Raw genomic sequence first — 12,452 nt, 5'->3', positions numbered from 1 at the left:
TCAAATAAGATCGATGGTGAAGCCTCTAAGGGGGGAGGGTCTTGAGCCAAGCGATTAGGGGACCGATCCCCGTGATATATTTAGAGTATGATTAGATATTTGATGTATTATATTTTAATAACCGTGCATTTGGCGTGTGTACGCAGTATTTCAGTGAGACAGCTCACAATCCCGAAACGAACCAGAGGCCTGGCCGCCTGAAAGCGGCTATGACATCTGGTAGTGAATTGCGTTTCCATCACCGTGGTCGCGATTCCAGTCCCATCTACCAGACCATCTGGGATCACCCCCAACACCGTAGCGCTGTTAGTGGCATTGGCAGTGCCAGTGTCAGTGGTACGAAACCGACGTCGGCCGCAGCTAGATTCGTGTCACCCCACCGCACGCCAGGCGTCCGGCGGTCGTCCGTCACCGATACGAACGGCAGTGGTGGCGGCTACCCTCACCATCGGAACAAGCCGGCAGCGGCACAGTCCAACAATCCGAACGCCCGACACAGCATGGACATAGGGGTGGCGTGCCGCGACGCACTGCAACTGCAAGTGGCGGCCGACAACTCGGCGGCCCATTATCGGCTCCAACGTCACCTGCAGTACGGTGGTGCGTCGCAGCCACCGCCGCCCGTCGACCCCGTCATCATGTCTCGGATAAAAAAAAGCCTCGAACAGAAGGAAGAGTTCCTCCGCCGTCCCGTGGTCCAGCAACTGCAGCAGCAGCAACCAGCCAAGGAGTTCTATGCCAGGCCACAAAAACTTTTGCCGCCCATGTGGCCGCCCTCGCTCTCGTCGTCGTCGGTCAACCAGCCGCAACAATTTCCGGAGTGCAGCTCTGCAGCGGTGGAAACGTCATCTCCCGCTCAGCCGCCACCAGCCGCGTCCAAGCCTAAAGGCAAACAGTTTGTGAACACTTTGGGAAAAATACACGAGGACGGCAGCGCTGGTAAGTCACCTGCGACGGCTGCTGAGACGGCCGACCACCATCACCCGAAACAGACAGGCATGCCGCAAGTGGTTTCCATGAGGGCCAAACAGTTCGAGAGCGGAAAAATCGACGACAAGACAGATTTCTACAAGAGTGAGTTGGCCCGACTAACGTCTAAACACAATGTTCCTAATGTGGCTGTGAGAAAAATGGAATACGAACAAAAACTTTACACCGATAAAAAACAATCTGCCGCCGCGGATCATCAAGAGATTACTGATGATTCGATTACTAGCTACAGTAGTGAGTACAGTGAAAAATAATAATAAGTATTAATTAATATATAATGTTTCCGACTAACGTGGATATCGTTTTAACGTTTTGTTGGTGCTAAAATATCCGGTAATAGTAAACTCCCGGGTCAACTGTATAGGTTTGTTTCACCTGAAGGAAATGCCATTGTCAACTCTCCCAAGTAATTTTGTTTAATTAGATAAATTATATAAGCATTGACGGGAGTTGTTTTATTCATATAAATTGTATATGAATATTATTATATTTTTTTATATTTTTTGTTATTATTTTACGACAATTTAATCAACACCTTTTACATACTTATTTTTATATTTTTCATACAACTGTATAGGGGTGTCTAATGTAAAATGTACCTTTTTTGAGACTGATAAGTTAACGTTACTATATAAGTAGAAAAGATTTTACATACCTACCTAATATGTATCCTTCAGGTAGAAAAGTCGACCCGGGAAAGTTAACCACCGAGACAATTTACTAATCATAATATTCAGAAGATTTTACAATCGCTCAGAATATTAAACTTTCAAATACATTTTTGTTTTATAACTTTTCTCTTGCACGCAGGTTCTTCTGATAAGTCGATCTCTTTCACTAGTCCCTCCGCTGGATTTCATTCTGGGAATCTAATCGTACCGATTGGCAGCAGCAAAATACACTGCGATCCTCCCAAAGAATATGAACCACAAAAAGGTAAGACGTACGAACAATATATATATATATATATATATATATATTATTTGGCTCTTTTATATTAAACGTGTATTACTGTCTGGTTCTGAGCTTTTGTCATATACTGTGTCGGTTTAAATCGTGCTGGACGGACAACAATAAGATTTCAGACTTGCATGAAAAGGGTGTACTGTCATGCAATATTGCCAATATTTATATTATTATTATTATTATTATTGTTTATTTGTTTACATACTTAACCTAACCATATCTTTTGGAGTGTTTTGACAAAAAAGGGGTTATTTTTCTAGACGAGTCTATTTCTAAAGATGAATCGTATCGCTTCAAACCGGTGGTGCGTCAAGATTCCTACCTGGCCGCATGTAAAAAACCCACTATTATAGGTGAGCTAGTAAAAACTATATATTCCAGCTAGATTAAAGTATACAATCATGTTTAATATTACATGATTAATTTGATATTTATATGTTATATGACTGCAATATTATGCCATACACGTCATATACCTAAATATCTTGCACCAAGTGCTGAGTTTTGATTTTTAAGATACTTCTCTAAATCAGAGAAACTGTAGTCGGGTTTTTTTATCTATATTTTCATTTTCATGTACCTTCATTCTTCAAAACTATTCTCTATAGTGAGCATCGACTATCCGCCGTCCGGTGATTCGATTTTCTATACACTATACTATATCTGTATTATATTGTTTACACCTGTATATTATATTATTATATTATAATTTATAATATAAAATATTATAACTGATTATCCAGTAGCAGAATGGTTTTACACAATCGATTTAGTAGTATATAATATAATATTTTGTGTTGTAGATTAGTTTTTTTTTAAATATAGTTCTATATTTATTTATTGTAGAATGCAGAGTATAATTACTATTTTTTGAACACTGGCTTTGTTGTTACCGAAATGCCACTGTCAAATCGTATGGTTTTTCGTTCCGTTTCAGTAACGTTTACAGTAGATGAATTATGGCCTTGGTATTAGTTTACAGCAGTGCCACGACGCTGCAGTGTGCCTGTAGTTAGATGTATCAGTGAGAGAGAATTCCGTTGCAGCGAACACGATGAATTTTTTTGAACTGATAAATTGAGTTGATGTTAATGATAATAATAATTAATAACAAAAATAATAATTAATGAAATTCTGTTTGAAACCGGGTATCTGGTAATGCGTGCTTATGCGTCTTTTAAGTATTTTAAAATAGCTCCCTCTGTACGGCACAAGGCGTTGTTCAGGTAGACGAGATGCGGACCACAAGCCGTACTACTGTACGAAATAAAAATAGCACTGACGTGGACGCCGTCGTCGTATTATTTTTTTATAATATCATTATTAACATTACAATAATTAATAATTATTACCGCTGTTACTAAAATATTTTGAGCCCGAATACCAATTCCAAAATTTCTAGGTTGGAATAAAATATAATTATTACTATTAGTTGTTAATTATGTAATATCAATAATATTATTTTGTGTTCTCACGTTTCCCAATTAACGTAAAAACTCGCGAACTGCTTTTGTTGTTGCTGTTATTTCATAGTTATTTTTTAACTCATCGTCAGTAAGTGCGGCTTCCATGTAATATGTGAATTGTATATAATAATTATGTTATGTGTAGGTGTATGTAATATACATAATAGGTAATATTATGCTCCCTATAACGAAACAATTTTAGATTATAATGATTCATATTATAGAAAACTGTAAAAGCGCTCGACAGTACCAACACTGAGTATACCAGCATTTACCATCTATTATGTTGATCATCCTTGAAAATTTTGTTTTTAACTAAATTTACTATTTTGTTAACTTAAAAAATAAGATTATTCTTACTTGCACTTGACACAGCTTTTCTAATTTTTGTAAATTAATAAAATTTCATTAAAACCCGTATGGAGCTAAATGTTTTTCTTCTTAAATTTCTATAGAATTTGTATATTTTTCGTCTAAAACAAAATGTATAGGATTTAAAGGTTTTGTACCTATTGTCCATGAGCGGGATAAGTAACTCTAGTATTAATTAACTTGTAAACTATAACATTTAATTATTTATTAATTATTAACATTACTATAATAATTATTAATTTATGACAATTGTTATTTGTTGCCCTCCAAAAAAATATATTGGTAATTTCTCGATAGTGATGTCGTTGCGAGCTGTACAGCTATGCTCTAATTCGAACTTCTAAGACATTAGCTATACCATAATATAATTATTATTCTCTTAAAATTGTCAACACCTACGCCAAGGATAAAAATAACCCGGTGGCCGGGTGCTCGTAAATAAATCGAATTTCTATTCTCCCATGGAACATTATGTTCATTGCCTCGCGTTTCAATAAGAGAAATTAAGTTGTAGGTAAATTACTATAATGACGTACCTACTACAAAATATTATAAAATATGTTATCATTATTTCCGTCATCTGCCGGGAATCAGTTTTGTTAGCGCAGCTTCATAATAATAATATGTAAACCTGATTGAACATTGATAATATTATTAACCACGAATTCTGTGTGTCGTAATTTACATTGATATTTTTATTTTCAACTTTACCAGATATCCCATTACATGCCACTTCAAATTTCACATATTTCATATTATACGTATACATTTTATAATTCTTTTTTCGATTTAATTCAAGATTTGTATAATACGCTTGAATATATTGTAGGTATATAGTGTATATATTGTATACATATATGGTTTAACTATAACGTATACTGTATTGTGAGCGATAGTACCCATTTTGTCTTAGACAAAACAATTGTGAACGAAATTGTCTAAATAAAAACGTTCGAAAATCATTTCTGGTTTGACCTGCTTTCCAACGTTACGCCAGTACACAATATAATATAATATATTATTTGCATTGAATTAGTTTTTTGTTTCGAGAAAAAAGACCAAAGACATTATGCACACCTCATTTGTAAATCGGCCGTAAATCGTTTTTGTGCATTGGTTTTTTTTTTATTTTGCCTTTATCTTTATTGTGTTTGGTGAGGAGAAAGTTGTCACAAAATCCTTATTCCAGCTATGTATCCATATATATCTAGGTCCTGACGTAGGTATTATGTTTTCGGGTGTACCTATATATGTCGGTTAAAGATATTTGCGTGGTTTGGATGTATACGCATTCAGCCATATAAGCCATAATTAAAATTAAAATTCTATTTGGGTTCTGTCGTGTTCACGGTGCAGGGTTCATATTATGTACCTATAACATGTATACATTTTATTGTACCTAGCTATTACATGGTCATTCAAAATATGATGATTTTTTGTATATGATATTGTTATTATAATATAATAATATGTTTGTCAATAATACGAAAATAATTGTGTGAAGAGCGACGAAACCAGAAGCCGATGGAAAACGGAGCGGAAAAGTCAAAAACCCGTCGGCGGAACGCGCGACCGACGCGCCTCGAGCTGCCCAAGGATAGGCCTGTCGATTTTGCCGCGCAGTCCACTGGCTCCAGCCAAGGTTAGCCTGTTGTGTATTACACAGAAATGGAGAGTGGTGATAGAAAAAAAATGAAGGAGAGAGTGAGAGGGAGTGAGAAAGAAGATAATATGACATCAATAATAATAAAAAAAAAAAAACGAAAATGATCCTTGTTTTCTTCTTCTTTCTACTTGAGACTTGAGAGGCCTTAACACTTTTAATTAATTTACAATCGATTTAAACAACATGGAAACGCATATAAAAGTAATCGATTGGATCCGCTGATATTCACACAGCACGTACCACGTATAATACACCATTATTATTATAAGATAATATACTAAATACTAACCACTGTATTATGTATAGTATAGCATTATGATATAATATACGTATACAATAATTGCGATGGGAAAGCTTATACTATAATGAAATAATGTATATATAACGATAAAAATGATTAAAATTTCACCAAATTAACAAAGTGCATGGAAGATTTATCGCAGAACTGTATACTTATCGCCATGCATTGTGTATACGCGCGTAATAAATAATAATATAATGTCGTATAATCATAGGCATTTTCAGCTATTATAATAGGTATAATAATATAGAGATTATTATATCGCTGCCGTCGAAATATCAATTGAGTGCTGGATGTCTTTATTAAACACTTCAAATTTTCTTTTCTCTTTCTTGTCCGTCAATACGAGATTTATTACGGCAATCGGTTATGGTAGTATGGTACAGCATACCTAAAATCTCTCAAATTGCATAAGCGATATCATTACAAAGATGGGTTTACATTAGAGCCCGAACACGAACGAATGGTACCGAATAAAGTACCGAACGAACCAATGTGGACGGTCTAGCCGAACACAAACGAAAGCCTTCGCCTCAAAGGCGGACGGTCTGATATCAAAGCGTTCGAAATTTCGAATTCGTCCGGTAGCATTCGTTTATGCAGTTCTAATGTTAACCCACCTTAAAGCCGAAATACAATTATCGGTTACGCGACATAATTATATATTATAACATTATAATATTCGGTTCTATTAAAATGTCAGTGACGCTTTGTTGTCGATTCCGAACTGTACACCTCAGAGGCGCATCTCTATACATATATTATGTAAACAAAAACTGTATTTACAGTGTGTATAAACTATCATGTTATTATATAAATATTTATTATCTCGTCCGTCTTCGTGCACGGTCATATGAATATTGAATCGTTTAAGAAAAGAAAAAAATATTAGTAAAATATATTATTAATCCCCCTCGGCCCGCCCGGCCGTGATTGCTCCGCATGATACGTCATTCGTATTTAAAATATTATAATATTGTCCGTAAAACAAATAACAATAATCATAATAGTATAATAATATTATTATCTATTATAATGATATTATATTATGTGCTTTGTACTCACTATAATATGGACTGGTTGTCACGTATAATATAAATTACGGTGTAATCATAATTTTGAAACCATATAGTATACTAACACATATTATAGTAAACTGCAGTCACACCGATCGATTCCCCCCCCCCCCCCCCCCCCGTAGCCCGCTTACTTCAGTGTGTAGTGCAATGGTGTATGCTTACAGTTACCTATAATGGATTAGTAAAAATAAAACGTAATATGCATACGATATTTAGCTTGTCGCTGCTGCTTTAATACATAGTACATACTAATATGTATGTTTTCATATTTTGCATGCGCACGGCTGCAGCAGTTGTGCAGTGTTTTCCGCGATTTGTTTTGCACCTGACATCTGCACATACTATATAATATATTATACATATTGTACACATCATTATAATCGATGATACCTAATAACAATTCAACAAACTCACAATAACACTGCTTTTTTTGGTTCAGATTATGTATGATTATTATATAGGTATATACCATACATCGAACATATAAAATATTATGTACCTTTAATATACAATACTCTATTTCCGCGTTGAATTAATGCTGACGCTGACGAATTTCTTTATTTCTCTGTTGCCGTAGTGTCTTCAGACGATACGGAAACTGTGGCCGCAGCCGCCGAGCTTCAAAAACCGTGTGAAATGATCACGTTGAGACCGACTAACTCGAGTTTTGATAATGGTGAGGGGAACTCTACTTTTTTATCGCTATCCTTTTTGAAATTTACTCTATTAAGTTGCGTAGTATGATCCCTTCAAGGTTTCGATTTGGATCGAATGACCGAATAAAACCTATGTTTTGTGGTTTATCTAACTCGATCTCAAGACGCGTCGACATTGGTTTTTCTCCTAAGTCTTGAAATTACACGCCATAAATGCATCAAGAGAAATCGTATGAACTAGAATTTTGTGTTGAGATTTATTTTGTCTAGTGAGATGCTGCAAATTGCAATCGAGTTAGAAAAACCCAAAATATAGGTTTTTAATTCGCAGATCTCTGATTTATACCCGAAAACCTGACCTAACCTTCTCCGCATGACATATATAATATTTATACAGCCAATATTATATTATATGGTAATAATAAACTTTTGTTGTGTATAGAAGAAGAAAGGACCACCAGACGGATATCATACCTGCAAGCGACGGCCTGGGGCGATCGTATGAGTGTCGACGACCTCACCACCACCGAATCCGAATCCGAGCCCACCTCGATTGTCGTCGCCCCACAGAAGTAAGTTTGATGAATTATTACAAGTACGATTATATACAAGTACTACCTATATCATATAATATAATATAATATAATATGTCTGTACGTATATAATTATATTTTATAAATACTTATATACCTACTCGTTATGTATTCTCTATCATTCCACACAAACACACAGGAACAACACAATGTGTGTCGAATACACTCCAATACAACATTATATACTATAGGTTTTACAACTTTTATATTGTATTACCTATATTAAAATATACTATGTAAAGGTACTTTAATTTATACTTATACTATTGAATATTGATACGTAAGTATATATATATAATGTTCTTGCGATGTATAATGTATTACATTTGTTTATATTATTGTTGTTTGCAAAACACATTAGTCGGAATACAGATTATATATATAATATATTATAATAATGATGTATAATACGTAACAATATACTGTGCAGAGTACAAAAAAAATGGCGCGCACCGTTATTTCCGGGTGACATACAAAGGTTACGGCGACTTTTCGAAGATGCCGCCGCAAGTTGTGACCGCGGGTTCGTCTATTATATTGTGACTTATTCTTTATATTTTGTTTCTGTGTGACCACTGTTAATAATAACTCTGTTTTTGCTGAATATACATTTCTCCGGGAATATCTGCAGTCTATCCATCTAATATAATATCTATATATGTGGATATACTGTGTCATATTATATTATCTTACATGTAGACTCTTCGTTGATATTTAAATTACTGTTTTTATTATTTTATTGGATTGCACATATTATATAGATTTCCCTGTATATAGGTAGATAGTATTTCGATATCAGTGTCGTCCGACCTGACCACATGTCATTTGTATTACCATTTTTTCTATTTTGTTTTATTATTTATAATATTGTTGTCTTGTAATATATTTAGTACGTGTTTTGTGTGCGCTTGTAATATAATATTATATTTTACGCGCAAACGTGAAGTGCGTAATTTTTACAAAACCTATAATAATATTTTACAAGGTGTTTCACCAAGCATACTTATTCAACAATCCATCTTTTATACTTATTAATATCAAATTAAAATTCTGATTTTTAGTATACTTCTGAACCATACTTGGATTTTTATATCATTTTAGGAGTGTCCTGTGTGGCTGTGTCCATACGAACTTTCTTTTTTTCAAATGAAAACCGCCTATTTTCACTTTTTTTTTTAAACATCTTTTTTGCATCTAAATCTTTTATTGATTGATTAATTTCAAAATAATAATTATTAAACTTTAATAGTTTTACATCAATTATAAAATATATTGTCTCTTGTACTTATTATTAATTTAACAAGTTATAAAATGCTAAAATATATTAAATTTATTATAAATAATATGTATTTTTAAAATTACCATAGCTGGCCATAGCCTTCATATCTTTTAACTTATGTTATCACAGTAGATAAAAGTTTAATTACCCAAATTTAGTACCAAAGTACTTCTCGTAATAGGAACTTCAATTTATTAAAATTAATAAAAAAAACTATCTGTTTAACAGTTTACTGTAAAGCTATGTGGCTTTCATTTGAAAAAATAAATTATATCCCTATAGGACATTTCTTATATGGCATACAAGTTAAATTATTTGAAAAAATGACCTATAACTATACTTATAAATTCCAAAAATAAGAATTTGAACTAAGTAATTAATTATTTAAGAAAAAGTTAGCCTGAGAATTCCTGGTGAATCACCTATATACTTTAGAAATATCTTAAGTAATTATCTATCAGCCTATTTCGTAGGTACAATTAATTTACGGTTAAACTTTACTAACCTGTGTTGAATATTCCTGTATAGTTATACATCGTTTATGATTAGGATCTATTAAAAATATTCGCTTGTAACGGTGGTTTTGATTTTTTTTAAATTCCTATTAATTTTATTTTTCATATTTTTTTTGTGTATTTCCGGGTAATAAAGCTTGTACTAAAGAATAAAGATGCGTCCACGCACACAAATCAATTAATTGTAGTGACGGTATACATTTTATATACGTTATGTATTTGGCTAAATCGTGAAAAATCAATCATATGATAGCCAAAAGGTATAAGTACTTGTGTATATATAATATATATTAGTACTTTTGTTTACTATAATATTTTCAAATCTCTGCATGATTATAACAATTTATTGTCATCCTCAATCGTGTACGTACAAGTTTGATAATGGATGATATGTGTTCAAGGCCACCCTTATTAACATAGGCCTGTCGACGTAAAACAATTTTTTTCTAATACAATTCTGAATTTCTGAAAACGTTTTTCTAAACGCGTTTATCTATATATGACTATTTGTCAATAAACATATTTTATACATACATATATAGTATCATTATTTATGTATAATATATGTGTCTCGCAGCAAAAGATCTAATTAAAATAATTAAGATAAAAAAGTCGTTTATATGGAGTAAAAAATTAACTCTTTGGAGACAATGGTTTTTTTTTATGTAGATAGTTGATAAATAACCAAAAACCGGCTTGTTGAAACACGATCCATTTTGTTAGATTCGGATTCCTCAAGTCCTCATCGAACAATTTTTTTCATTCGTCACAACTGTTTTCCATAACTATTTCGTTTCATTCGCGTCGTTTGCTACGGACACACAACATCAGACCCTACCGCCGCGCCGCCTTTACAGTAATCTTATATACAAGATATCAGACATCTTTCTAGAAAAATTCAAATATATGTTCGTAGTTCGTCAATGTTATAAATTCTGGAAAAAATGTGTTTTTTAAGGAATTATTATCGTAAAGATAACGGCACGTATCGCGATACAGATATTGTATACATCGATTTTTCGTAAGTCGACGATGGTATTATTATATAATAGCGTATATTGTATACATTTTGTATATTATAGCGAATAAAAACTATAATAGTGTCCTAGTTTTTATTAATCACGCATCGCCAAGGACTACAGTAATTAATACTCGCGAGTCCTTGGGCTCTATTAGTTTTGAAGTATTTATTATTATACCATAAATCCTATATTTGTTGTTCGGGCCCCATTGACAAAAAAAAAAAACACATTATCGATTATTTTTGTATGTTTTCAAGTTGACAAATCAAATGGTTTATGTAACGGAGTATAACATTACCACAAATATTTCCCTAAACCGGGTACACCATAATAAGAGGTATTTAGTATTATTTACATTTTAAATTCTGAGCGAATCAATAAATATATTGATTTTACAATAGGTAAAATTATTTTATTTTTTTTGTATGTTTCGTGAAACTTGTCTAACTCTGTCACTCTGAAGACACTTTTTATAACTGCGGCAAAAATACTTTATTTCCAATATTTAGGGTGGTATCTAGTAGCATATATAAGATGTAATTTGTGCGTAGTAATTTCCAAGCATTTCAAAATAATTGGAAAAAAACTAAAAATAAACAACGGAAAACGTGTATATTTACGCAACATCGGTTTTCGACGGAATCGATTTTGGATTTTCGTTGTATTAAAATACAAATGACTGCAGATACTTGAAAGTCTCCTCCTTTTATGCATAATATTATGATTTAAATATTTTTCATTTTTCTGAACAATTTCTAGACATTAGTCAAAAAATTGATACAAGATCCCTCAATAAGTTGTTATTACAGCAATTAAAAATAAATGTATTGTTTATTTCAAATTTAACGTCATACTCCTTATATAATCTGATTCAAAGACGATTTAGGGAGTATGGATTGGTAACACTCGGATTCTACTACAGCGCTCCGCTTTGTCGCTCAGACTTCTCCGATTTTTTTAAAACTATTATAATATTCTATAGTCCTTTACGGTATAATGTATGAACATAATTGTTGTTATGAATTATTTCGTCGTTCGTCATAACGTTTTTCGATCCATATACTAGATATAGGTATGATACACGTATATAATATTATTTAATACTTGTCCTAACCCTAACCTAAAGTCCAAAACTATAAATATTGGAGTACACTTGTCATTCCAAAAATTCTATTGAACAACGTTTTATTCTTGTGTCTTGCACGCGATGTTTGAGACCAGTAGTCAACAACGGTTGTATTCTACTACTTCTGAGGCTTTAAATATTTCCTACTGGTTATCTAGGTAACAATATTATTTTCTTGACGTTTTATCAATTTCTCGCGAGCGCGTTGCTCCCCTCTTGGTGTAATTTGATATATTATTATTATTTTAACTCTTCCACGTTCGTTGAAAAAAAAACAAAAACAAATAATATCTAATTATACGCTATTATTATAAACCATTACGCGCTTTTGTGTCTGGTAATCTTCTTTATTTATATGATGCCCGTTTATTATGTGCCTATACGGCTATACAAGTTGTTTCTCACCAGCTCATTACCAATA

The 12,452-nt window shown here is 33.0% G+C and overlaps 1 protein-coding gene across 10 annotated transcripts in view; it reads left to right on the top strand.

Moving 5' to 3' along the window:
* LOC132945932 (rho GTPase-activating protein 21-B) overlaps window positions 1–12,452 on the top strand; it is a 69,718-nt gene that overhangs the window by 48,305 nt on the left and 8,961 nt on the right. For 3 of the 10 annotated variants that reach the window (XM_061015760.1, XM_061015765.1, XM_061015769.1), the window contains 7 exons: window positions 147–1,224; window positions 1,801–1,926; window positions 2,217–2,309; window positions 5,299–5,436; window positions 7,418–7,516; window positions 7,939–8,068; window positions 8,520–8,612. In XM_061015760.1, coding sequence (XP_060871743.1) covers window positions 147–1,224; window positions 1,801–1,926; window positions 2,217–2,309; window positions 5,299–5,436; window positions 7,418–7,516; window positions 7,939–8,068; window positions 8,520–8,612 — 1,757 coding nt within the window. The remainder of the gene's footprint in view (window positions 1–146; window positions 1,225–1,800; window positions 1,927–2,216; window positions 2,310–5,298; window positions 5,437–7,417; window positions 7,517–7,938; window positions 8,069–8,519; window positions 8,613–12,452) is intronic. The other 7 variants (XM_061015763.1, XM_061015762.1, XM_061015761.1 and 4 more) reach the window with 7 other exon arrangements.

Source organism: Metopolophium dirhodum, chromosome 5 (genome assembly GCF_019925205.1).
Source record: "Metopolophium dirhodum isolate CAU chromosome 5, ASM1992520v1, whole genome shotgun sequence".
Classification (NCBI taxonomy): Eukaryota; Metazoa; Arthropoda; class Insecta; order Hemiptera; family Aphididae; genus Metopolophium; species Metopolophium dirhodum.
This window is presented reverse-complemented; position numbering and strand designations above follow the sequence as displayed.